The sequence below is a fragment of the Cervus canadensis genome, chromosome X, assembly GCF_019320065.1.
Source record: "Cervus canadensis isolate Bull #8, Minnesota chromosome X, ASM1932006v1, whole genome shotgun sequence".
Taxonomy (NCBI): domain Eukaryota; kingdom Metazoa; phylum Chordata; class Mammalia; order Artiodactyla; family Cervidae; genus Cervus; species Cervus canadensis.
Genome location: NC_057419.1, coordinates 129,906,354 through 129,931,994, shown reverse-complemented (window position 1 = coordinate 129,931,994; position 25,641 = coordinate 129,906,354). Strand labels below are relative to the sequence as shown.

At 46.5% G+C, this 25,641-nt stretch overlaps 1 protein-coding gene across 2 annotated transcripts in view; it reads left to right on the top strand.

Annotated features, from left to right (window-relative positions):
* Positions 1-3,625: 3,625 nt before the first annotated feature.
* Positions 3,626-25,641, top strand: part of TMEM255A (transmembrane protein 255A) — a 49,651-nt gene continuing 27,635 nt past the window's right edge. The window contains exons 1-4 of one of the 2 annotated variants that reach the window (XM_043458710.1): positions 3,626-3,911; positions 10,714-10,856; positions 19,482-19,544; positions 21,835-21,924. In XM_043458710.1, coding sequence (XP_043314645.1) covers positions 3,854-3,911; positions 10,714-10,856; positions 19,482-19,544; positions 21,835-21,924 — 354 coding nt within the window. In that variant the 5' untranslated portion in view covers positions 3,626-3,853. The remainder of the gene's footprint in view (positions 3,912-10,713; positions 10,857-19,481; positions 19,545-21,834; positions 21,925-25,641) is intronic. The other variant, XM_043458709.1, reaches the window with a different exon arrangement.

Sequence of the window (25,641 nt, the reverse complement as noted above, 5' to 3'; positions counted from 1 at the left end):
GTGTTTGGTAACTGATGCAGGTCACAGAATAGGAAGGAAACAATAACAAAGTAAAGACAAGTACCAGCTTTGTTTCCTGGTGCTGTGATGATTTTCCTGGTACCCAAAGAGAATTACCAGCTAATGATGGGAACCAGTCGTGCTTTGCTGGCAAAATAACACCATCAACCATGGTTCTCCTCTGATTTATCTGTTTTCAGTGCAGGCACTGGGTTCTAGACACTGACCTGTGGTAGTCTGGGTGGACACAACTCTGGTGTCAATTAGAGATGTTTGGATTCTTTCAGGTTCTCCTTTATTCTGAAGCTCCTTTCTTATCCTTGGTCAACTCATGTCTGGAGCTGAAAGGTAGATGGTGGTAACCACAACGGAGAGGGAATGGTTAGGATGTAAATATGTATGTGTGTGTATGCGTGTCTGTGCATTTGTGAATACTGGTGTTGCCAGTATTCCAAATATGCATGGATGCATATATGTGTATGTACACATGTAGACATGATCTCTCTAGTCTACATCCCCAAATTTGGAATCATGAAGGTACTATGGTAATTTAACCAGTCAAACTGATCATCAAAATAAGGAAGTGATGGAGTGCTATGGCTATTCCCAGAGTGAACGTGTTAGAGGCAGGGCGCCATCTGGCATTTTTCTAGTGGTCTGAAGGCTTTTGGGGAGCACGATCATCATTGGTTTGAAGGAGAAGAGCGAAGCAGGCTGAAGCCCCAGTGGCAAGTGTCTCCTCATGCTCCTCAGTTTGCAACCCAGGGCAACATTGTATGCTTGATTAAGCTTGCAATGAAAAGGATTTATTTTAAGCCATTTTAATAATTTCTTTTTTATCAGAAGCTAACCAAGCAGTTTTATAGTAGCCTTCATTAGCATGAAAGACCTATTCCTTCATCTAGGCGGCTTGCCTATTGGTAAATTTTACTATGAGCTGATGTATGGAGAAAACACACAAGTGTTGTGACAGGAAGAAAATCAGAATAGAGCCCATGAAAAATCGCCTCTTGCTTTTTAGTTGTCTGGCTCATTCTAAGTTAAAATAAACTTTCTTTTGGAGGAAAGGGGGTCTCTGTGCCAGGCTCAGCTGAAATGTGTTGTGGTTTTTTGGTTTTTTTTTTTTTTCCGATTTCCCATTCTAGTCCCTCCACTTTCTGCCAGGTCCTCTGAGCAAACAAGCCCAGCATCTCTGGGGAGAAGACTGCTACTGCTCTCTGAGCTGCCGCAGCTGCTGCTATTGTCACTGCTACTGGTCTCCAAGTCATTTTTAACTTGACTGAGAGCCTGCTGTGTTCCAAGTCCCATACGGTACCCCGAGAGACAGTGTGAAGGAAATACACAGCACGCTGTTCTTTGAAATAGCCCGTTTCTCTAGTATTTTGTAAAACAGTGTTCCATTTTCGCGCCAGATTCAGGAATACAGATGGTGCTTAAAGCAAGGCTCACTCCCCCGTTAAGGGCACCTCCCGAGTTTCCCGCTTTGATTATAAAGGTCAAATTACATATGCCCTCTGTGTCAACTCACAGGTAATGTGCTTCTCTCACAAGTGAAAAAGACAGCATTCGATCCATTGTAACCAGCATAGTAACAAGTTTCTGTTTGGCTTCTTTAGGGCCCTCTAGCTGTATGATTGCTCTTGGGGAACCCAGATCCCGGAAGAAGGTGTAAAGCTGTCTTTTCCCGCCTGTATAAAAACCTCAAGGCTACCTTCACAGCAACAAAATCAGTTAATTATGAAGTGCTCCTGAGAAATCAGTGCTGGTTGCAGGAGTTCTTCCCGTTAAATCTGTGGATATTTAGAGTGGGGGAAGGAAGAGACGAATAAACAGAACTGGAGACAAACATGGCAGAATGTATATATGGGGTTTCTCTCTGCCTTTGTGGGGCTCTTGAAGACCCTGACACATACGCCAAACATGCTTAAGACACACACCTCTACAATCGTGGGCATCCTATCTCTATCTAGGACATGAATCACAGATTTTGAAATCGCATCTGTAGCGTACAGCTGCTAATAATACCTGACACGGCCTTCAGCCTGGCCCCTGGGGCGCCCAAGTTCTTGACAAAGGGCTCCCTTTTCAACCTTCGGGAAGCGTCTCTTCTTCCTTGGGAAGATGGGAAAGGACAAGGGCCTTTGGTTCCATTTCCTGGGTGAGGAAAGAAAGTAGATTAGCAAGCCAGAGTTGGAAAGAAACAGGTATTCTTCTTCATCCCATCAACTCTCAGGAGAGTTTTATACTTGATCTGGGTGTGTTTTGAGGGTACACATGGAGAGAGGGTTGTAGCAGTCATCAGGGGGAGGTGGTCGGAAGGAGGCCTGGCAAGCAGAGCCCGGGAGCTCTCACTGGGGCAGAATGAATGCCTTCAAACCGTTGATTCACCCACTGCTCTCCCCTCCGTCACCTTCCACCTCCCTTGGCCATCAGGCAGATGTCTCAAGGCACACCAAGGAGACCTCCTCTTGTTCTGCCATTTGGGAGACGTCAGAACCATCCTCTGGGCCAACAACAGAGTGATTCCAGCCCAAGAGCCTGGTGGGGTCCGGAAGGACAGGCTGGGGGAGGACCTGGTTGTTCTCCAAGAGCAGGGACCTTCCTACTGCATCCCCAGTTTTCCCTCGGCAATCCACAGGGGGTCTGTCAGCCATGACTTTCTCACTCTTGGCGAAGCTACTTGTGTTTTCATCCTGTTGCACCTTTCCAGGCTAATGAATTCTTCAGGTTTTCAACGTGCTATACACAATAGCATTTCTCTACTAGCTGTCTTAGCAGGAAGAGCACTGACCTGGGAGTCCAACCAACCTAGGTTCACATTCCACCTCTGTCACTGACTAGCTGAGTGAATACAGGAATTTTTCATCCCTTCTCTGAGACTCAGTTTCTCCATCTGTGAAATGGAGCTATTGATACCTCCTCTTCCTGCCTTGCATGGCTGCTGTGATGAGAAAATGAGATCGTTGGCCTAAAAGAACCTTAAACAGAAGCACAAATTCAGGTGCTGATGCAGAGTCACATTTGCTTTTGCTTAATCTACATCTAGCTTTTAGGGGGCTATTGGTTCTAGAATTCTCAGATTTGGTGAATAAGGCTGTGATCCCTTGCTCCATCTCTGCATAATTTTATACACTCTAGTCACATCCCTTCCCAGCCTTTATCTTTCTAGACTGAAGAGTCTGCATTTGTTTAATCTATCTTCATATGGCAACCCCCTCCACCCTCCCCCATCCCCTTGATTATAGAGTGGCCCTTCTCTGGATCATCTCCAGCTCCATTATGTCATTCTGGAAGCACTAAGACCAAACCTGCACAAATGTGCGTGCGTGTGTGTGTGTGTGTGTGTGTGTTCTCAGCTCTGAACCTCTTACTCTGCCCCCTCCCCAACTGTAAATCCTAGAACAGGATGCTAGCCCAAGACCCTGTCTCCAAAGTACAGAGAAGGCCACTCGGCCCCAGGCTGTAGCCTCCTCCTCTTTCTCTACGCAGTCCCGGCCCCAAGGGGCTAAAACGGCTCCCTGTCTGGCTTGGGAGGCTGGGAGGTGGATAACTAGGATGGGGGGGGGGGGCGAGGGGGAGGGAGGAGAGGGGTCTTGCGCAAGCGCACGTCGCTGCTCGGACCGCCAATGCTGCTGCCTCCCGGAGCAGAGGGAGGCAGGAGAGGAGGGAGGGAGAAGAGGGGAAGGGAGGGGGAGGAGGCTCTTGGGCTGCAGCTTGCAACCGAGGCAGTCTCTTCTCAGCTCTCCGGAGGGACGGGGAGCGGCAGCCGCGGAGTAGGATGCTCTGCGGGGCGCCCTGAGCCGGGGGCGCCTGAAGCAGCTTCGGGGGCCGGGGCCACAGGGCAGTTCTCACCATGCATCAGTCCCTGACTCAGCAGCGGTCCAGCGACATGTCCCTGCCGGATTCCATGGGTAAGTCTAGCCGCCCTGCCTCGGGGCGGCGGCGGCCAGGAGTGAGTACGCTGCCCCCTGGACCGCGAGCGCCCGGGCCGCCCCGGGGAGCCAGGGGGCGGGAAGCGGGGCGAGGGAGGGGGGTCCGCGCGCCCCAGCATCGGGGTCGCGGACCCGAGCCCCAGGGGAGCGGCGCGGCGGGGGCGGGGGCGAAGCGCGGAGCTGCGAGTGCCCAGCTTGCGTCGGAGTATCCCTTACCGGAGTGCGGGTGTGCGCGTGTTTGTGTGCGTGTGCTGACAGACTTGCAGCCGGCGGTAAATCTCAGCTGTCTGGGGGATCAAAACACTTCCCTGCAACCTGCGCCTTCGCTTTCCATTCGACGCTCCCTCTTTGCAAAGTCCCCGTCACTTCTAAGAGCTCACCACTAAAGATAATTAGAAGAAACAGGGTCCTCGCCCCCTCCCAACTCAGTCGAAGCTGCCCTGAAATTCAGAGCTGCAGTGGGGGGAAGCCTGACTTGCACCTCGCTGATGGGGGGGTTTGCGCAACCCTGGGGGATGGGCGGCAGGAGGGGGGTGAGAAGAAACGGGGCGGGGGGCTGGCAGGAGGGGAATTCCTTAGGAATCTCTCAAGACAGCACAGCTCGGCCGTCTGCAGCGTTAGGATCAACATTCCTTGAATTTGATTCCTATTTTGTTCCTAGTGCACGGAGTGTGCGTTGTTTGTAAAAAAAAAAAGGGGGGGGGGGGAGAACGAGAGAAAGCGCAAGAAAGAGCGAGCGCGAGCCCGCGCATCTTCTGAAGTCGCGCTTTTCCTCTCCGGGTGGAAGGGAGGGGGAGGGGGGGATCCACTAGCCTGATTTTGTTCAACACCTTTCCTCATGAAAAGTGGGGGACAGCTGCCTCCAGGCATAAACTTGGCTGCTCCTCGAAGCGCTTTTAGGTAGTTACAAACAAACAAAAACCCCCGTCCCCCCTCAGCTGTTAGGCACCTACCCAAGACCTATGATTTCACTGGGCGGAGAAATTAATTTGGAGCCCAGGAGAGCGGGAGGGGATCGTCAAGCCACGATTCCACCTAATCTTCACATTCGCCTCGGATACATTTGAACCACATCGAATCCCCTCTTTCCAACATACTTTACATTCTGCAAAATCCCTGTCCCGAATTCTGGCCATCCAGCCTGCTCAGGTCTTCCCCAAAGAATTTGCGGGAACATCGAGGGGAGGGGGCAGGGAGAGGATTGAACTCCCTACGTAAGCTCCCTACTGCCTGCAAAAGACTCCGTCTCAACAGAATTCGTTCACCCGAGGGGCTCCAGATCTCTTGGATGGTGGAAAGATCCGTTTTTTTAATGGTTTTGCCTATTCAGTACAAGAATTTGCTTTTTAAAAAAATTATTTTTAAGGGTGTAGTTATTTGCAACGTGGTACAAATAAGGCCAAGGACTCGGATCCGAATCCAGAACACAGCAGTACCAGACTCTCCCCATTCCCCAGGTCTCTCTACCCCCACACCCCCACCCTCAACGCGCGCGCGTGCGCGCGCGCGTACACACACACACACACAAGCGCACACGCACACAGAATGCACTCCTCACCTTGGCCAGCTGTGGCGCCAACGCAGCCCTGGCTCCTCGACGCCCGGCTGGTGCGCGGGCGAGGGCTGGATGGCAGAGTGCGAGGTTCCGGCTGCGCGCATTCCCGCAGCGGCCACAACCACCTGCAAAGCCCGCCGCCCGTGCCAGCCCCTCTGCCAGTGCGGGCAGTGGGCAGGTTAGGGACCTCAGGTTAGAGCGTTGCTCTTGGGCACCCTGTTAGGCAACCGGGATGAAGAGAGTTCTTTCTTGGGCTCCTCAGGGGCCCTCAGCCAATCAGGCGTTTCCCGAAAGATCTGCGCAACAAGAAGATGAGTGGGCTTCGCCCAGTCCAGACTCGACACTGCGGGAAAAAGAATCACAGATCCCATATGGACGTGCGAGCCAGCTCCACGCAGCCCACTTCGTAAAGTGCGCAGACCCAAGGCAGAGCAAATTCCTGAGTCGAGCGGTACCCTGGGTTTCCAGAGTTTGGACAGGGGAGTCTCCCCGGAGTTCCCTGGCGTAGGTCCCGCAGAGCCCAGGCCTGAATCAGCGTCTGGGCTACTTCAAGCTGCTCCCACTTTCCTCAGCCCTGGCAACGCCACCTTCCCTTGCATGGGGGAGGGGAAGTGGAGGTGGGTGGGTTAGTGTTTCAGCCTCCAAGGGCAGCATTTCTGAGGGAATTCCCTCTACACGCAGGACACAATCTCAGCCAAAACAATAAAATAGAAAACACACAGACACACACTGCACCAAGGTGCCTGCACTCTACGCTTGCCGGCTGCCTGGGAATGAGCGAGGAGCCCGCGACTGGGCGGAGCAGGCGCTCGGACGGTAATTTGACTCCGGCGCCCCTTCATCCCCCTCCCGGCAGCCCCCATCTCCCTTTTGGCAACACCGCCCCCAGGCGCTAAAGCACCTCTACTACAGCGGGGCTCTCCTTCCCTTGCAAATAACACATTTGTAATTCACCGGTGGACTTGGAGGTCTCTGGTCCAAGTATTGCCCGAAGCGGGGATTTCAGCACCTTTAACGAAACGTTTGGGAGATTGGCAGAGCCTTGAGGCTCTTGCGTGGGCAGCCACATGTTTCCACGGATGCTCAAGGCTGGACTTCCTGACACCCACCCTGTATGGTCCAGCTGACCCAGGTAAGCAAATCCTAGTGGGTTCAAAGGTCAGCGCGAAGGATTAGCCAGTCAGCAACAATTTAGTGCCCTGGACAGAATTATGGGCTTCAGTCCTTGCTGCACTCTGATAGAGACTGCATCCTCTGTCATCAAGGTGGGAATTGAGAACATGTACAAGGTTAAAAAAAAAAAAAAGTGAGCAGACACCATCCATCCTACCTTCTGACAACCCACACCTTGGTTCCTGTCAGATATATAATCCTGGGACTGGTGGATATCTTATGGGTTGTGGACCAGACACACAATTACAGCATAACTATAGCAGTTATAGTGAATAGACTTCCTGAGTGAGGTAGCTAGGAACTCAGGGACATGAAATAATGAGTGATTAGAGGAGAGCAAGCTTGATCAAGGAGAACTTCTTGGAGGAGGTGAATTTTGAGCAGGTCTAAGAGGAAGGGAGGGACCCGGATTCAATGACCGCAGTGCAGGTGGGGGCTCTGACCAGGGAGGGGCCTGGGAGGAGGGAGAAGCTGGCTGTATTTGGAAGGGTGGAGATGGCAAATAATTGGGCCCTTCTCAAGAGCAGAGCATCTTGGCCGTCATGAATCTGGGGTGGAGGTGGGGCACTGCAGAGAGGGAGGGCTGCAGTGGTTCTGCAGGGAGGCTGCTGGGGGCGGAGGGGGGGGTCAGGCAATGCCAATGACGGGACTCAGACTCTCCCACTGCTGGTGGATGCAGGGGTGGTTGTTGTCTAAACAAAAAGATACTGGGCACCACATAGACAGGCTACTGGGAGCCAATGGAATTGTCCCACTGGTTGGGCAGAAGGTTTTTTGTGCTGGGGAGCCCTCAGATGTACCATATTTAAAAAAAACAATTCTATGAGTGTCGCCCATGTTTATTCACACAACCCCCCCCCCCAGCCTTCTTGATTAGAAAGGAAGCGATTCTGAGATGTGGCCTCTTGTTTATTCAACAAGTATTGACTGCTCACTAGGTATCAGACACTGGTGGGCGCTGTTTTCACATACCTGCGGCCGTACTGAAGTACCTCATGGTGTTTGAGGGTTTTTTTTTTTTTTTTTTTTTTTTTTGATACACTGACTTAAAATCAGAATAAGATGTCCCTGTGTATATGGGAACATCTAAGGCCGGCCCCACATTGTACCCTAAGAAGAACAGAACTCTGCTTCTCCGTTCTTCAATAAAACAACAGTCAGGAAAATGTCCTAAGGAGACACAAAGAGCTGCTTTTGGGAGCCTGGACCACACCATCAGAGAACAGGTGTGTCTTGCTCGAGATAGATGTGACTTTTCAGTCAAATTGCCTCTAAAGATAAATGGAAAGGTGCTTCTTCACTTTTCAAAAGGATTCACCCTGGGGTTCCTTAAAGTGGTCAGCTCCCTAAGTTCGGCTAGAGATAATTTCATTCTATACAATTTTAATCCTTATAGTATAAAACAAGGGGTGACTTGGGGGCGGGTGTGAGGGGCCAGAGGATAGATATTCAACCTAGTGATGGGAGAGTTTTCTTAGGAATTTGATCCAAAGCTAATCCTATCTGGGGGTCAGGCCCCTGTGGAGCTCCAGGATCTCTGCCTGGGTTTCTCAACTGACTGGATTTTCAGTTCAGGTTCTAAAGCAGTAGAAAAAAAAAAACAGATTTTCAAATGACACCATGTGGTTTGCTGAGTCACTTTTCTGACCTGGCTCCTGTGCTTTTAAGAGTTAGAGTGATATTTGCTAAGGAGACCCAAGAGCTGTGAATAAAATCAAAAGCCAGTTGGCCAGGAAGGAGCCAGGCGAGTGATATAGCTCCACATTTAGAAAGACCAAGACTGTATACACACACTCCCCCACCTCTAGACTCTAAGGTGAAGTGTTTTCCCTGTGAGGTGTTGAGACACTTTCGTGTGTCACAAAGATACCCTTGTTGTGTCCAGCTGTTTCCTCACTCTCTTTGGCTAGCCTGGGGTCTGGGAGGTTCAGCTGGTGTAGAAATGCAGACAGGGATGGCAGGTCATGTTGGTAAGTTTATTTTGTGTGCTTGCACACTCAGTCGTGTCTGACTCTTTGGGACCCCACCAGGCTCTTCTGTCCATGGAATTTACCAGGTAAGAATACTGGAGTGGGTTGCCATTTCCTTCTCCAGGGGATCTTCCCAACCCAGGGATGGAACCAGCGTCTCTTGTGTCCCCTGCACTGGCAGGCGAATTCTTTACCAGGAAAGTCTATGTTAGAGCCCCTCTGTGGAGCCAACTAGCAGATTCACTGAGAAGCTGTCATCAAATGGATGTGGAGACCCTGGTTTAGAGACTCATTAAAGGTCCCTGCAATCTAGAGGAAGGGTAACACCTTCAGATAAACAGGAGAAATCAACCCTTCGCAGTCCAAGCCTCCCTGCTCAGCTCCTCTGATTACCAGCAGTCAGTTCCCCATTTGCAGCCCAAAGAGCCCTCTCACACGAAGGGCCCTAACAACACACGTGTCTCCAGCTCTCCTGAGGTTTTCCCCTGGAGGCGGGACTCAGCGCACACCCCCCAGAGGAGCCCCCTTTCCCAACTCACTTTACCTCTCCTCCCAGGGTGCGACATGACGCTTTAGTCTGTGAGTTCCTCTAAACACTCAGGCCACTTCTACATTTCGATGTAAAATGGTCTTAGAATACGACCATATTAGAAATGACCCTGATGAGTCACGTCCCTCACTTTCGAGGCTGACGTCAAGGGAGAGACCGCCAGCCCCTCCCACCTCCCTTGGAGCCTGAGGCAAGGACCGCACTAGGGGAGACGAGATGGATGGTGGGGCCCACCCTGGGTGGCTCTTCTTCCCTCAGGGGAGGGGGCATCTGCTGGGGGCTGCAGGGCCAGCCACAGCCCCTCCCTCTCAGCACCGCCAGGCCTCCTGGGTCTCACTGGCTTTCTCGTTCCCCACCCTCCCCCCCGCTTCCTTCATCCCCTCTCCCCTCCCTCCCTCCCAGTGGTGCAGTCTGAGCTTCAATGGCAGCCGCTTCCCGAGGCTGCAGCGAGGCCTCCCAGAGTGACGGGGTCCTAGGAACAGTCCCAAGTGGCCTCTTCAGGCCCATAAATGACAGCCAAGCCACCTGGGTGGGCGACCCCGTCATAACACTCCTCTCTAGAGAACTGGACTCTCAGAACTAGTCCCCCAGTTGATTATTTTTATGAGAACTCCTAGGTGGTACCTCATCCCTCCTATTTCCTGTTGAGAACCCCCTCCGAAGGAGGAGTGTTGAATAGTGCTCTATTCCTTTAAAAAAATTAAATTGAAAAGCGAGTCTAAATACCATTTTTCTATCTGACTTCATAAGCCTGTTTTCGGAAAAAAAATACTGGTTTGCACTATCATGTCTGATAAGCACTGAGAAGGAGAACGGGTCTCTCATCATTCGTATTTATGTCACCCTCACATAAGCCTAAACAATGTAAGCTATAATCCTCCCCATCTACTTCCCCTGATACAGATCTTTGGGGACTAATGGCCTCCAAACATTTACTTTATTACACACATTTGTTTTGTGGCAAATCTTGCCAACACACCATTTTAAAGTTTATACATGAGGTGGCAAATAGCAGAAATAAATGAAAAAAAAAAAAATCCCAGTACCTGGCTTGGTTCTGGTATTTACACTGAAAATGAAATTTCATATCTCCAGCTTATGAGAAAACCCTTCTTAGTTGCATATTGGCTTTAAAATATTGTCATTTAATATCTTCACAGTACGCTTTTCATTTATCATACACCTTGTAATTTGGCTTAAAAATACACTCCACTAAGTGGGTATGACACATCTTTTATCAGATGCAAAAAGCACAAAAATGTGTTCAGTTTTGTTTTTATGTAACTGGTACAGTTCCTTCTAATGTTTATTTTCAAACCGGAAATGTATATATTTTACTGTAAATGTAACCCCTGACGACTGCACAAACCTAAAGCTCCATCTCTTCTCCGTCATCCCGTCATCCCACTCCCCAGAGATCACCCCAGTTACCAGTTGGAGTAGGAAAGGAACACCTTCCTAGCGATTTTTTTCTTTAAGTCCGTCCCTTCTGCGGCCGAAATGGGCAATTTCAGTTTCTCTGTGTGCTTTCAGGAGCCTTCAATCGGAGGAAACGAAACTCCATCTACGTCACCGTGACTTTGCTCATTGTGTCCGTGTTAATTCTCACGGTGGGCCTCGCTGCAACCACCAGGACCCAGAATGTGACTGTTGGAGGTTATTACCCAGGAGTTATTGTAAGTATCAGAGGCATAGGTAGGTCTCAGCAGCTTGCTAGCTAGAGACGTTTGGTTCTACCCTGATGGCTTTCAATTCTGTTTGAGTTTCTGTGTTTGCTCAGTTTTCCTCCTTTATAAATCTCTGTGTTCATATAGAGAGACAACTCGGGCCTATTTAGAAGGGCACTGGACTAAGAAGAACCCAGCTCCATGCCTAACTAGCAGTGTGATCCCAAGCAAGTCCCCTCACTCTTTGGACCTCAGTTTTCTCATCTAGGAGATGTTAGTAGTTAGCAATGTTAACCTTAGGCTGAGGTTCTTTCTGGGCGTCTGCTTTCCTATACATAACAGAGGTCACCCAACCTTACTTGAGCTCTGAGGACCCTTGCAGCTTGATAGTCTTATGACCCACAGCACACTGATCTCCAAAGTCATCCTGCCGTCCTCTCAGGAAAGATATGTGGAATATCCACTCCCAAAATATGTGTACGTATTCACTTACAAATTATATATATGTTCATAAACCTATTAAAATGGAAATTCAAAAATTAGATAGAAGTGAATGTAGTTTTAATTTTTAATATCTTCATACTGACACTAAAATTTCAAGGAATGGTACACACTTCGTATGAAGTCTCATTAAAGTTAGTGGCTATAAATCCTTATTTCAAGTAACCTACTAGATAATTTTGAACATGTGGGACTTTCTTCTCAGATATGATTGTCATTGGCATCCTTGTGTTTTGAATGTACTCTCACAGGGTGGCAAAGAGCTTACCCTGAGAGTTCCTGTCATTTTTCTCACTGTGTCACTTTATTAGGGTCATCTTCTTTGTAGTTTATCAACAGGAGTCTTTGCTCACCCCTTGTCCGTTTTGTTGCGACTAGTTAAGACTAGATAAGACTATCCGGGCACACATAATCTGCCCCACCCCCAGCCCCCGCTGCTTTCAAACCGCTCTCCTCCCAAAGGATAGCTGCCTTGTCACCTGACGTTCACACCGAGGGAGGGCGCCAGTGACAGTCTGTGTGTTGAATAATTGTAATGCGCAATTTCCTATTCTTTCAGATAAACAAAAAATAGGAAACAAAGAGTTCGAATAATTTCTTTCCCTACTTGAGTGGATTGTTTTACCCATCCCCAGGCTGCATGCAATCCATTCTGGAAAGCGCTGAACTCTGCATACAAAACCTCATTTGATACTAAATCATCACATCATATATGAAATGAAATATATACCATTGTGTCAATTATACCTCAGTTGAATTGAGGCAAAAGAAAAACAAACAAAAACCTCATTTGGATCTACACATGCTACTACTGACCCGCAAAACTTAATTGAATACCAATTAAATGACTTCCCAATTGTAACTGCTAGAGGGCGGGAAGGAAGTTAGTTAGGATGGGATTTTGTTGTTGTTGTTGTTGTTGTTTACATTTTAGGTTATCAGAGAGGACAGATGAATTTGTTGTTTTTTTGTCTGTCTTCTTTTTTACTCTTTTTTTTTTTTTTTTTGAGTGTGGGGGTTGGAGAGAGAAGCAAAGGAAAGGGAAGGGATTAAAGATGGATGCCTTTGACAAGCCAGCACTGTGAGTGACCAAGCCTGACGCCTGTTGCCTAGGTCACCGATTCCACAGTCAGCCTCCTCAATAGCCCTGGACTCTGGCACCCAGCTGCTGAAGGCCGCCCACCCCACTGGGGGAGTTCCTTCTTGGGCCCACAGGGCTCCCCTCAGCCAAGGGCAGGTGTCCCACAAACAGCATTTGGTGCCCTCTGCTAAGCATGTGACGTGAGAACTCACCCGGTCCACTTCCTGTGGTGAGACAAGAAACCCAGTCGTCAGCAGAATTGGGTTTTATTTTTAAACACATGAAGGAGGGGGGAATGGAGGGAGGGGGGGTAAGATTGCATTTTGGTGGCTTGGGAAAGCAATTTATAGGGTCTGTGTGACTTTGTGGGCTTCAGGTAACTGCATTTAGTAAGAGATTTCTGACTGCTGAGCACATGCTCAAGCCAAGATTCAGACTCCCCCTGGGTGAAGGGAAGGTATTTTCCATGTTATTTAAGAGTAGCAGCTGCTATTCATGAACGGTGGCTCTGAACCTTCTCTGTAGAATATCTGCCTGTGGGTGGCTGGGTTGGAATACATTAACAAAGGAAGGAGGGCTCGTGATTGTTGTTATTGGAGTACCTGATGTTCAGCTAGCACTGGAAGTTGAAGCAGTGGGAAAGTATCTGTGTGTGTGTCTCACTGAGAGCTGATGTGGAAATGTTAATCAGAGAGCTGGCCTTATGGTTTAACCTTAAAATTTTTGCTTTTATAGTTCCTGTAGATTGTTTCTTTAAAATAGGTTTTAATTATAGAAAGTGAAGGGGGGAAGATTGCAGGTTGAACAGCCGAAAAATCCATTTGAGGTGATAGGTCAGATCATGTTATAACAGATACAATAATGACTCATACCTCTGAAAAAATAAATGCCTGAGAATCTAGATTTATTTGGGACCTGGGTGCTTTCACTAATTGAATAGTTTGGCTATTAGAGAGTTATTGTATAGACTCTAAGCCAGTGGTTTCTCTACCTTGGTGTGTATTTTAATAAACACCCGAGGGAAGTCTTAATTCAGGTGGATCGGCAGCCACTTGGAGAACTAAAACACAATAAATAAACTATGCTTAGCAATAAAACCAGAATGAGCCAAATGTGGCATCTTTAGATTCCGCACTATCAAGTTGGCCAGTCTGAATATAAATAACTATTATATAGATTTTGGGAAAAAAGTGTCAGGTTATTCGGAACTCTGCTATTTTAGGACTCTGGTTAAATTCGTATGTGAGAATGTAAAATTTTAAAACAGACCAATTAGGGAGCAGTTACTAGATTAAATGATGACTTACCATACACTTCATTTAAAAATATTGAGATCTCAGGCATTGAAAAATCTAATCGTATTTATTAAACTCTAAGTCAAGTGACACTTTTCTGTGGCATCTTTATTTTACCAAATGAGATGCCCTTCGACAATGAGGTGCATTCTGATAGGGTGTTAACTACTGTACCTGAACCAGAATGTGGTGTCATCTTAAGACAAGTGTGCAACAGACATCTTTAAATATGTGCTCATTTCTACAGGCTGAACTGTATCATTTTAAAAAAATTAAAACCAACCCAGAAAGACAAACTGGCTTAGGATTTTTACTGTCCTCAAATATTCAAGACATAGTCCATTCTAGAAGAGTTCCAGTGAACTTTCTGCCCAGGAGGACTAAAAAGAAAAATAATAATGAAATAAAACAAGAGCCTCAGTTGTATGAAGCTGGAAAAGACAAGGGAGAAAGCCCACTCCTTCTCTATAGCTCTAACCTTAGATCCAGGAGAACGAGGCCTCCAAATGTGTTTCCCATGCAACCCACAAGATGGAGTTGGCCACTTGATCAGTGCTAAAAGTCTTACATGCCAACATCTTCTCCCCTACCTATTGTACTGCTAGGGCCCACATCCACCTGGGTTTTCTTTCAGGAAAGAAACCAGGAGTTTCTGTCCTCTTTCCCAGGCAGGGGAAGGGGAGGCTCAGTTAACTGAAAATTGTATCAGAGTTGCCATGGGGGAGTAGGAGGCAGAGACAACAGGGATCATTCAAAACCATCAATAGCCCAGAAACCTTCTCTAAGGCCAGTGTGGCTTCAGCTTCACATGTGAATACTCTTGAAATCCAACAAAATTTTGACTAACTGGAATGCTCAGGAAACACAAGGAGCTCTGAACAGTGGGATTTTGTGGTTTTGTAGTCACAAAATAGTTTGTAGTCACCATAATAAACAGTGGTTTATTGTGAATGAGGCAGAAATTTTTTCTACCTCTTGTTTGAAACGGTTTCTAAAATATAAGATTATTCTAAGATAAAGTTCCTTGCTTACTAAGTAAGTTTCAAAGATGAGTCTTGAGTCTTGATTTGCTTGATAAGACTAACCCTCCACTAGCTTCCTGTTGCCTCCTTAGCATTGTCATTCAAAGCTCTCTGAAGATGCCCTCAGCCTGGTCTCCCACACCTTTCTTTTGCCAAAATTGTCCATTCACAGTCCCCTGAACATTACCTGGGCTGGGACATCCTCCCAGTGCTCTCTCTCTCTCTCTGTTTATCCAAATGTTCTTTTCTATCCCATCTTAAAGACAGCTGGGACATTTCTCAGTTACTGGGATCCACAGTTGTGTCTACCATCTTTGAACTCCCTACCTTGGATTCTTTCTACTCATAATTGTTGGAAAATAGTCATATTCTGTTTTGTGGGATGTTGGGCTATATTCTCATTTAGCTTTGTTTATACACATCAGCAATCCCTTATCTAAACCCTTGGGCCAGCTGTGTTTGCAAATTTAGTCTTTTTTTATATTTTAGAAAGATAATACAGTGTATCTATCATATATTGGGTTGGCTGAAAAGTTCATTTGGGTTTTCCATAAGCTTCAGAAAAACCTGAATGAACTTTTTGGCCAACCCAATATTATCTAACATCCCAGTGGAGTCTTGAGATATACCCAGTAATCAAGCATCTTCATCTTTCTATAGTAAACTGTGAATTTTTACACTAAGTAGATAAACATTATAAAATAACCTCACAGCAGTTTGAGGCCAGGTTTTGCCACCAAGTTAGTTACAAAAAAGCCTTTTAGTTTTAAGAGCTTTGTTGATTTCAGGATTACAGAATAGGATTGTAGACCCATTACCTAATTATGGTTCCTTGAGGCTGTCTCATTGGTCTTGGTATGGTATCCCACCTCATTTCCTGGCCTCCAAATCACAGGTCTAGCCCTGAGCCTGCCAGAGTAGCTGTCCAGTGAAAACTTATCAAATGATTAATCCTTTTAAGCTTCATCCCCAGGGAATAGGCATGGGTGCAGTCTAAAAAGAGCCCTGGAATCTGATTTCTAATGATTTGTCTTTTTCCCCCTGCAGTTGGAGAGCAGCCAAAACAAAGAAAGCTGGTTATTTGTTCAGGTAATGGGGAGTTAGGATGGAGGTCCAAAGGTCTGAACATTCCGCAATTCAGTGCAGTTCTCTAGGGAGGACCAGAGAGCTTACCTCTCTGAGGCCTCTGGGGAGCAAACAGTTGATTAGAGGCCACTGTCTATTTGCAGGAAATTCTGTTGAATTTTTTCCTCCTTTGCTTTCACCGCCTCAGCTCTTCCTCAAATAGGATCTCTCACTCCCCCTTGCAGAGAGCCTCTTCCCTGAGGAGAGTGGGCAGTGGCAAAGGTTACTGTTCTGCTCACAGTGGCCACAAAGGCAGCAAAGTGTGGCTGGAAGAACACCAGCTGTTAGTCAGGGGATCTGAGGGCTCCTCCTGGTTCTGCCTGAACTTGCTGTGAGAGGGGACAAGCCCAGACAATTCTCTTAGGCCTCCATTTTGCTGTCTAGCAAATGGGACTCATAGGAGCTCCACCGAACTCCATAACATGACCCTGATCAACATGGAGGGCAAGTGCTTCTTTAAATTCAAATGCTTTTCATTTTTTTTTCTTTTTTTTTTTTAAATTTTTATTTATTTATTTATTTGTCATACATTGATATGAATCAGCCATAGATTTACACATATTCCCCATCCCGATCCCCCCTCCCACCTCCCTCTCCACCCGATTCCTCTGGGTCTTCCCAGTGCACCAGGCCCGAGCACTTGTCTCATGCATCCCACCTGGGCTGGTGACCTGTTTCACCATAAATAGTATACATGCTGTTCTTTTGAAATATCCCACCCTCACATTCCCCCACAGAGTTCAAAAGTCTGTTCTGTATTTCTGTGTCTCTTTTTCCGTTTTTCATATAGGGTTATTGTTACCATCTTTCTAAATTCCATATATATGTGTTAGTATGCTGTAATGTTCTTTATCTTTCTGGCTTACTTCACTCTGTATAAGGGGCTCCATATGTAAAGTTGTTTCAGCGGCACTGGTTAGTGCCATCATCCAGATGAGTGAATTCTTCCAGCCAGAACTCAGGTGATCTTAGTGTCCCACCTGTTGAACTCTGCCTGTCTTTGACCCCATTTCTCTCCTTCTCTGTGAAATCTGGAAATGACCGTGTATTTAACAGCCTCCCTTATGCAGGTCACGCTACATACATGCCTTGTCTCATTTCATCCCCACAGCAGCGCTGTGTGGTCGAGATCATTGTGATTCCCATTTAATAGAGGAGGAAACTGAAGCACAGAGTGGTTAAAGAACTAGCCCAAGACCACACAGTTTCTAAGAATAGTAAAGTCAAGGATATAATACAAAATGAATTATTCTCAGCTTCTTGAGCACCTTGTTTCTACCTCACCTGTGGTCGTTTGGCCACAGACTGTCTCCCAGGGCAGGGGCCATGTCACCTTATTTATGTGACAAAAGTACTCAGTGAGGGTTAGAAAATGGAATGAGTTGGAGTGGAATAGAAATGGAATGGAAGGAAAGGGGAGGGAACTGGGTAAAGTAACTGGCTGCCCTGGGATTTCCAGACAATTCCATGAGGCTTCAGGCCGCCTCTTCTGGTCACTGCCATCAGAGAGTTATTTGAGAGTGTCAGCAGAAGCAAGTGACTTTGCTTTGCTTCCTGTCTTAAGGCAAAGGTTGCCGTTGGGGATCAGGAGACATTCAGTGAATATCTGTGGAAACTGATGAACCACTCAGTAAAAGGACTTATTTTCCTTGTAAGAAACTGCCTCTGACTTTCTTTCAAGCTCCACAAATGGCCCAGAGTGTCATAAGCACAGACTATTCATGGAATTCTTCCTGAAAAAATAGAAACTGTGAACTTATTGGAAGGGCAGATAAAATAGAATATGAAACTCTTCTGAAATAGAGCAAAGAATGATAGGATTTCCCAGCTCAAATCAGGTTAGAGCTGCTCAAAAGTTAAATGTCTTTTTAAAAAGTGATAGTAATCGCTAGAACAATAACTCCTATTTACTGAGTACTTGCTGTGTGCTAGGCCGTGTACAAAGTTCTTTGACTGTAGCATCCTGGCTAATCCTTACAAAAATCCTGCAAGATGGCCACTTCAATGGTCCCCATTTTCCAGCTAAGGAAACAGGTTTAGGGAGGTCATTCAGTTTGTTCAAGGTTGCAGACACAAGTGAAAGAGCTGGTTTTAGAAGCCAGGCTAGTCTGATGACCAGCTTTTAATCACTATACTTTAAAATTTTTATTTATTTGTTATTTGGCTGTGTCTGATCTTAGTTGTGGCATATGGGATATTTTGTTGTGGTACACAGGCTCTCTAGTCGTGGTGCCCAGGCTTACACAGTACGTGGGATCTTAGTCCCCTGACCAGGGATCAAACCTGTTTTCTCTGCACTGCAAGATGGATTCTTAACCACTGGACCACCAGGGATGTCCCTAATCACTATACTTTTATCACAATGCATTTTAATTACATTTCAAACAAGACCAGGTGGGAGACAGGCATAGAGTAACTGTTGAGAAGATGTTCTCTGTAGGGTCTTGGATGGCACAGAATACATCCTTATGCTCTTCAGCTTGTATTTCCCAAGAGGGGCTGCTGGCTGAGTGGCCCTACAGAGTGAGCCTTGGAAATTTGTATTCATTCCTTCCCTTCAATCTCTTTCTTCCTTGGGTCTCTGAGGCAAGCGCCCAGTCCCCCTACACTGTCCCACCAGGCTCTTGCCCAGCCTTTGGGTCCTTTAGATTTCCAAGCCTGCTGTAAGGCTTGGGGGGCCTCAGGCTGAGAGAGATACCCCTGTGAGCCCAGGTAAGGCTGCAGATGGAAAGCCTGATCATTAGTGAGGCTCAAGAGAAATGTAACTACACCACTGAACTTGCATTAAGATTTATTGGTCCATTCCCACCACATTTTACTTCTTTCACTTTCATTCCTGATAACGGCCATCGGTTAGTGATTGTTCCCAGTTGAGACTGGCAGACTCAGTCCACTAATGGCAGAACTGAGAGCAAAGTGGGATTTGCTACTCTGAGCCATCATCCCAGACGCTAAGACAGGGAGATTGTTTCTCAGCGTTTTACACTGCCATTTCTGCTCACCCTTTAATGAATGCTTTCTGTCCATAAATGAAGCAGAGATGGAAGAGGAGGTGAATAAGTGCTCACATAAATTGCAGTGGGTCAACCACAAATACAGGCTTTCAAAAAAAATTGTTCTTTTTTTTTTTTTTTAAAGTCTAGGTTAAGGTGCTTGCTGATTTCTAAAGTACTTCCTGGGTTTGATTAGTATGGCAGATGCATCAAAAATTGCTATTTCCAACCTTTATTTTGTGATTCGTGCATCAGGGTAGAAGGTCTCTTTTCAAAGAAAAGATAAAGATCAGAGTATAATGCGTGCTTTTCACCGTTATCAGACTCTTACTGACTCACTGGTCACGTGCTAGGTAATGGATATGGAAATTGAAATCAGCAGGCTCTGAAAAGCTATGGTTGACTTTTACTTTTAGCTTCTGGGCACTTAAGTTTCTTTTTAGGTGTGATTCATATCTACAGGGGCAAATTGGTAAATGGTGGGAAAAATGCTCATACTGTATTTGTGTGCATGACAACTGCACGTTAGCAGGTTATTTTCTGCGATCCTGAATCCTGTCCTGGGGCTGGGATGATTGCATGGTCAGGCTGACCATCTATGCCCTGTTGCTTTACAGCTTGGCTTTGGATCGTTCCTTGGAATCATCGGATCAAACCTCGTGGAGAACAAACGGCAGATGGTAAGTTTTCATGACTACACAATCAGACCACCTCTTCATCTGAAAGAGCTCAACATTTCTGTGGATGGGTAGCACACTTACTAAGGTTGCCCACATTGGACCATGAAAGAAACAGCTACCTTCCCCTAAGCTTCCGGGAAACTTGTTTTAAAGTGACCCTGTGGTGTGGGACTGGTTCTCACCTTGCCTGATGCTCCCTCAGTTGCCCAGCTCATCTCCTTAAGTCACAAGGATAGAATAATCTGTATCTTCCCCTTTGCTTTTCTCCTCATCAGCAAATGAGTGCGCCAGCCTAGCCAGTCAGGCCACTGTCCTTGCTTGGGATGCCTTTGCTACTCTGATTCCCGCACTCAGTGGCCACCCTTACCCCTTGTTCTCTGATGTATAGCCTGAGATTTCCATCTAACAGACTTTAATTAACAGAACAAATACATGTAGGGCACAAGAAAACAAAATAAAATTACAAAGCTGGTCTCCAATAGTCCCATGACCCCTTGGTTCAAAGCTACCTGTGTGATGAGGTGGAGAGGAAGGATGAGCATATACTGGGAGGTAAAACTCACCAAGTTCTCTGTCTGAATGGGGCCCCTCAAGGGCAAGCTGTTGTGTCTTCCTGCTTCAGCTTGAGAAGACTTTGTAGAGGGCAAGAGAAGAAAGTACAGACTGAACTGCAAGCTTATTGCAGTTTTATAGGCTTGTAAATCAAGAGGCCTGGTGAGTGGTCAGATGGTGGACTGATTAGGCTCCCCAGTACAAGTCTCCGTGGCATCTAGACTTTGATAATGGAGTCTATTTAACAGCAAGTTTAATCAGATAACATAATAGCTCCAGGGACAGAGAACTCTAACCATATGTTCTCCCCCAGCAATGTGGGGAATCGGCCTCGGGGGAGTTCTAATAGTCCTCTTCTTCCATTTCACCTGGGCTCTCCCGCAGCCAGTTGTGTTTGCACTTTGGGTTTAAATTATTCAAAATAACAGGGGAGTTCTAATTGTAGAGCTGATCATAGCATAGCTAATAATGCCAATTTCATGACATCGTTCATCCATTATTTACCAATCCTCTGTACTGCTGTGAAGTGAGATTTATGGGACAAGGTTTCTGAACAACTCCCAAAGGAGATCTGTATTTCCTCGTAGCCTGTTGAGATGGGAGAACCTTAGGGTGGTCTTGACTTTTATTTCCCCTCTTATCCCTGGAGAGCAGCCTAATGTCATCCTGTTTCTCCCCTTCCCCCCAAAAAAGCACCTCAAGGAGTGTTGTTTTGAGGGTCAACAAGGGCAGGTGGGGGCTTCCCACATAGCTCAGATGGTAAAGAATCTGCCTGTGATGCAGGAGACCTGGGTTCGACCCCTGGGTCAGGAAGATCCTCTGGAGGAGGGCATGGCTACCCACTCAGTATTCTTGCCTGGAGAATCCCATGGAGAGAGGAGCCTGGCGGGTTCCAGTTCTTGGGATCACAAAGACTGGGACACGACTGAGCAACTAACACTTTCACAAGGGTAGATGGTGGGCTCAGGCAGTACCTACTCCCGGCCCTGGAAACAGCTGGAAATGCCTACCTCCTCATTGGATTGTAGTATTATCCTTGTAATGGGAGACCCATTATTAGGAAAACTTCTGTTACCTAACACGGTCAGAGAATAGGGCAGTCTAGTTCCAGCAAACAATTTTTGTACTTGAATTTTTTCGTATAGACTGCACAGAATTGATGGATTTCAGAGACTTCAACCCTTGTAAAATGTCTTTGACATGTAAGCCATAAGTTGTGTGGTCTCCCTCCTCTGTGATGCAGAGCCATGTTGGGTTGTGTGGGGCTTCAGAGTCATCCCTTCTTCACCCTGCTCCCACACCATGAGGGGTTGGGAAGATCATTGCACTAGGAGTTGGCGGGCACAGGCTCTCCCATAGCCTGGTCAGTGACCTGGGACACACCATTTCCCCTCTCTGAGCCTCCAACTCCACAGTAAATAAAATAGGAGTTGGACTACATGATGTCGAAGGTCCAACACTTTTCTGAGTCTGAGAGTGGAAGAGCCATGCAGCCTGATTCCTCAGCCTCCTCTTGCTTGGGTCCTCACTGACTCACGGAGTGAGTTTCTTAGCTTGCCCTGAAAATGTAGGACATGCTCCAGTGGCCCCTTCTCTGCATCTCCCTCCCACTCAGGGCCTCTCCATGGGGTGGCGGGCCAGCGTTCGGCTTTGCCTGGCGGTCTCTTGGGGATCGCCTCATCCCCAGAAGCAGTAAGAGTGGAAGGCTAACAGACACTTTTGCTTTGTCCCCCCACAGCTGGTGGCTTCTATCGTCTTTATCAGCTTTGGTGTGATTGCGGCCTTTTGCTGTGCCATAGTTGATGGGGTCTTTGCTGCCAGACATATTGTGAGTATTTTTAGTCTGGGGTTAAAGTCAGTGTGCAATACAAGGAGGCTTCATCGAGCGGGTGTGTGCTGAGGGCTGTGAGGGGTACAGAAGAAGTAGAAGACAGGATCCCTGCCCCATGGAGGTGACGTCTACATGAGGACCTCCTGGAATGCACTACAGAACTGGGGCTGAGCTGGGGGGGTGAACTCTAGGTGCCAGAGTGGTTTACCTTGGGTCAGGCCAGGCTTCCCAGTGGGGAAGGGGCTGGAGGTTGTTGAGATTTGGAAAAGTCAAAGACAAGGGCATTGGGGCCAGGGAATTGGCATTGGGAGTGAGGAGGCAGGCAGAGAGCCCCGGTAGCTGAGCTCCCCTGGCCATCTCCAGCAGTGACAAGAATGGCCCATGAGGATAGATACGTTGTTTTCGACATGTGGAATCTAGTTCCCTGACGTGGGCTGGAATCCGTGTGCCCCTGCATTGGGAACACAGAGTCTTAAGCCCTAGACCTCCAGGGAAGTCCCCCAGACACCATTTCTAGGATTGTTGAACTTTGCTGTCTTCATAATTGGAGAGGAGTGATGTGATTGGGGTCTGGAGAAAGCCCCCAGAACTAAAAAGTCTTCAGAACAATCCCAGTCCTGGTGTTCAGATGCCAAGTGCTTCCAATTCTGGAGAAGCTAGGCCTCAAGGAAGGCCTGAAACCCAAATCTGTGCTTCTTCTCAGAGAAACCTGGGATTCGGGTCCTTCCCGTGGGCCCCTTTGGAGGAACCCTCACCCCTCACTTTGTGCTTTCTTAATCTGGCCTAGGGCCATCTTCTCCATTGGGCTCGATAGACACAGTGCCCACAACCATGAACTTTTATAGGGTCCCAGAAAAATATAATTTATTTTCAAATCAGAGGAAAAATGATGACCTTTTAGGCCAAAAAAAAAAAAAAAAGGTTTTCACATGTAATAGAAATTTGTCTTTATACCAACGCAGTCATAACATATAATTAAAATAAATGAAACATCCTATTCAATATTTTGAGTGGAGGAAGGAGTCCGAAAAAGGCAAAAGTCCCAGGGAGGTCATAGCGTGGCCCTGATCTGGCCCACAAACCCCAAGCAAGAGTGAGCTAAGCTGCTTACTGAGCCCCCACAACCCACTCAGACACTTATTTTTATCCCCAACTGAACCAACAACGAAAATGAAAACATAAAGCAATTAAAAATCCATAAATAAAAAAGAAAATGAAAACATCCTATGAACTAGTTGGAATTGTATATTTTCTAAACCAAGTGAATTAGAGCAAAATTGAATCATAGAATATTCTGTGGATCAATGATATTTTATTCCATTTCAGTCTTTGGCTAACAGTGCTGGTTAGCCTGAGGGAGAGTCCTGGGTGTGGACTATCTGGGCAAGGGTGATTTGCAACATTGTTTCAATCCCAACTTGTTCTTGGACTCTCCTCCCATACTTAAGAGTCAGTTCCTCACATGCCTAGCTTAGTGGAATTCTCAGTCAGTGTTGGCCTGTAAGGAAGGGGGAAAAGTATGGGGTGGGAGAGAGAGGTTTTTTGCCCAGTTCTCTTTTTGGACCAAGAATACCTCGGTTCCTATATCAGATCCATCCCTTATTATTTTAGCTGAGAGCAGCCATCTTTTTCTTTTTGAAAAGGCAAATGACACAACAGGAACTTGTGACATCCACTCTCCTACCACTCTAAACACCTTAAAAGAGCGATTCTATAGCATAGGCGATTTTCACATATTACCCTCTGAGTATATATACCTATTTTTATAGCATGTTTGCAATCAGTCATAGTATTGTGTGCTATTTTGTTTCAACAGGCGCCATCTTAATGACAATAATTCTGTGTTTTTGTGTGGTGGATTTAGCATTTCAGTGTGCCTTGACATCTATTATCTCATTTGAGACCCACAACCATCCTGTGAGATATGTAGGGCAGACATTATTATCCCCATTTGACAGCACTCTTCACTCTGAGGCAGTCTCCATGGCAACACAGGCCTAGTGGCCAAGAAGCCTGCGGTAGATTTTCACGGCATCATGAGCTGAAATGGCTTCCTCCTTTTCCCTCCTATTCCCACTTCTAATTTTTTTTTTAAACAGCTTTATTGGGACATAGTTCACATCTCATTTAATTTACCCATCTGAAGCATATAATTCAGTAGCTTTTGGTACATCCATGGATATGTGCAACCTATCACCAAATCAACTTTAGAAGGTTTTCATCATCCCCCAAACAACCCCATACCCTTTAGTTATCACCTCTCTAATCTGCCTGCTCCCCCAAATCCTAGGCAACCACTAATCTACTCTCTTTTTCTATAGATTTCCCTTTATTAGTTAACAGTTCATAATAATGGCATTATATAATATGTGGTTTTCTGTGACATCTTTTACTTAGCATAATGTTTTCTACATTCATCCATATTGTACCATATGTCAGTGCTCCCTTTCTTTTTATGGCCTAATAATATTCCATTGTATGGATATACCACATTTTGGTTGTTCATTCACCAGTTGACAGGCATACAGGTTGTTTCTACGTTTTGGCTTTTATGAATAATGCTGTTATAAACATTTGTGTACCAGTTTCTATGTGGACCTATGTTTTCATTTTCTTTGTGTATATACCTATGATTTGAAGTTTTGGGTCATATGGTAGCTATATTTAACCTTTTGAAGAACTGCCAATTTTCCAAAGTGGCTGCATCATTTTATAGTTGCACTGGAAGTGTCCGAGTGTGCCAGTCTCCTATTGTTAGCTGACTTTTTAATTCTAACAATCCTAGCAGGTATGAAATGGTTTCTCATTGTGGTTTTGATTTGCATTTCCCTGACTCCTAAACTCCAAAAGGTTTTGATTGATGGCCTTAGCCAAAAGGCAATGGGAGAAAAATCCAAGTTATATTTACTGGAAGTTTCTTCCAGCCTCTGACTCTAGGTCATCTGTACCTCCTGCTGGTAGTGGCCTGCAGTAGAGCATTTGATTAAAGGTTTGGGGTAAAGCTAGATGAGTCTTTGAGAAAACCTTTTTGCCTACACTGTACCTGTCCTGAGACATCTACCAGTCCTCACTGACACCCAGTTCTGTTATGTTTTTTTTTTTAACTTCCATATGTGACATGACCCTGTGAAATTTTGAGGAAGGAGGATTTATTAATCAATGGTGATATCTGTTGGCCAGCTTAAATGAAAGGCACATTTGGACCCCAGCACTGTTTGGGTGGGTTAGAACCAGCCTTTCCTGTTGTGGAGCCCCTTTAGCCTCATGGTGCCCCATCCTTTTGTTTATTTTTTGGCTGCATCCCATGGCATGTGGGAATCCAGTTCTCTGACCAGGGATTGAACGTGTGGGCCCTGCAAGTCTTAACTACTGGGCCACCAGGGAAGTCCCACGGTGCCCTGTCCTTTGGCTCAGGGGCATATGAGCTTCACCTACCTTCTGACACTGCCCTCTGAATGTGTCTCATTCCTTCTCTCCCTTGTCTCCAATTTCCTTCTGTTCCCCTCCCTGAAGATAGCCATTAACTAGCCGGGAAAGTCACATCACCTTCTTGTGCCAGTTTCTTCTCTTCTACCTGGATGTAATAGGAACTTAGTTACCCCAGGGGTAACATGAGGACGGTATGAAATCATGGGCGTCAAGGCCTGAGAGGGCCTGGCCCTGAGCACTCAGACTGTCAGTGGAAGGCAGCTGGTGGCCAGTGCTCCGACCGGC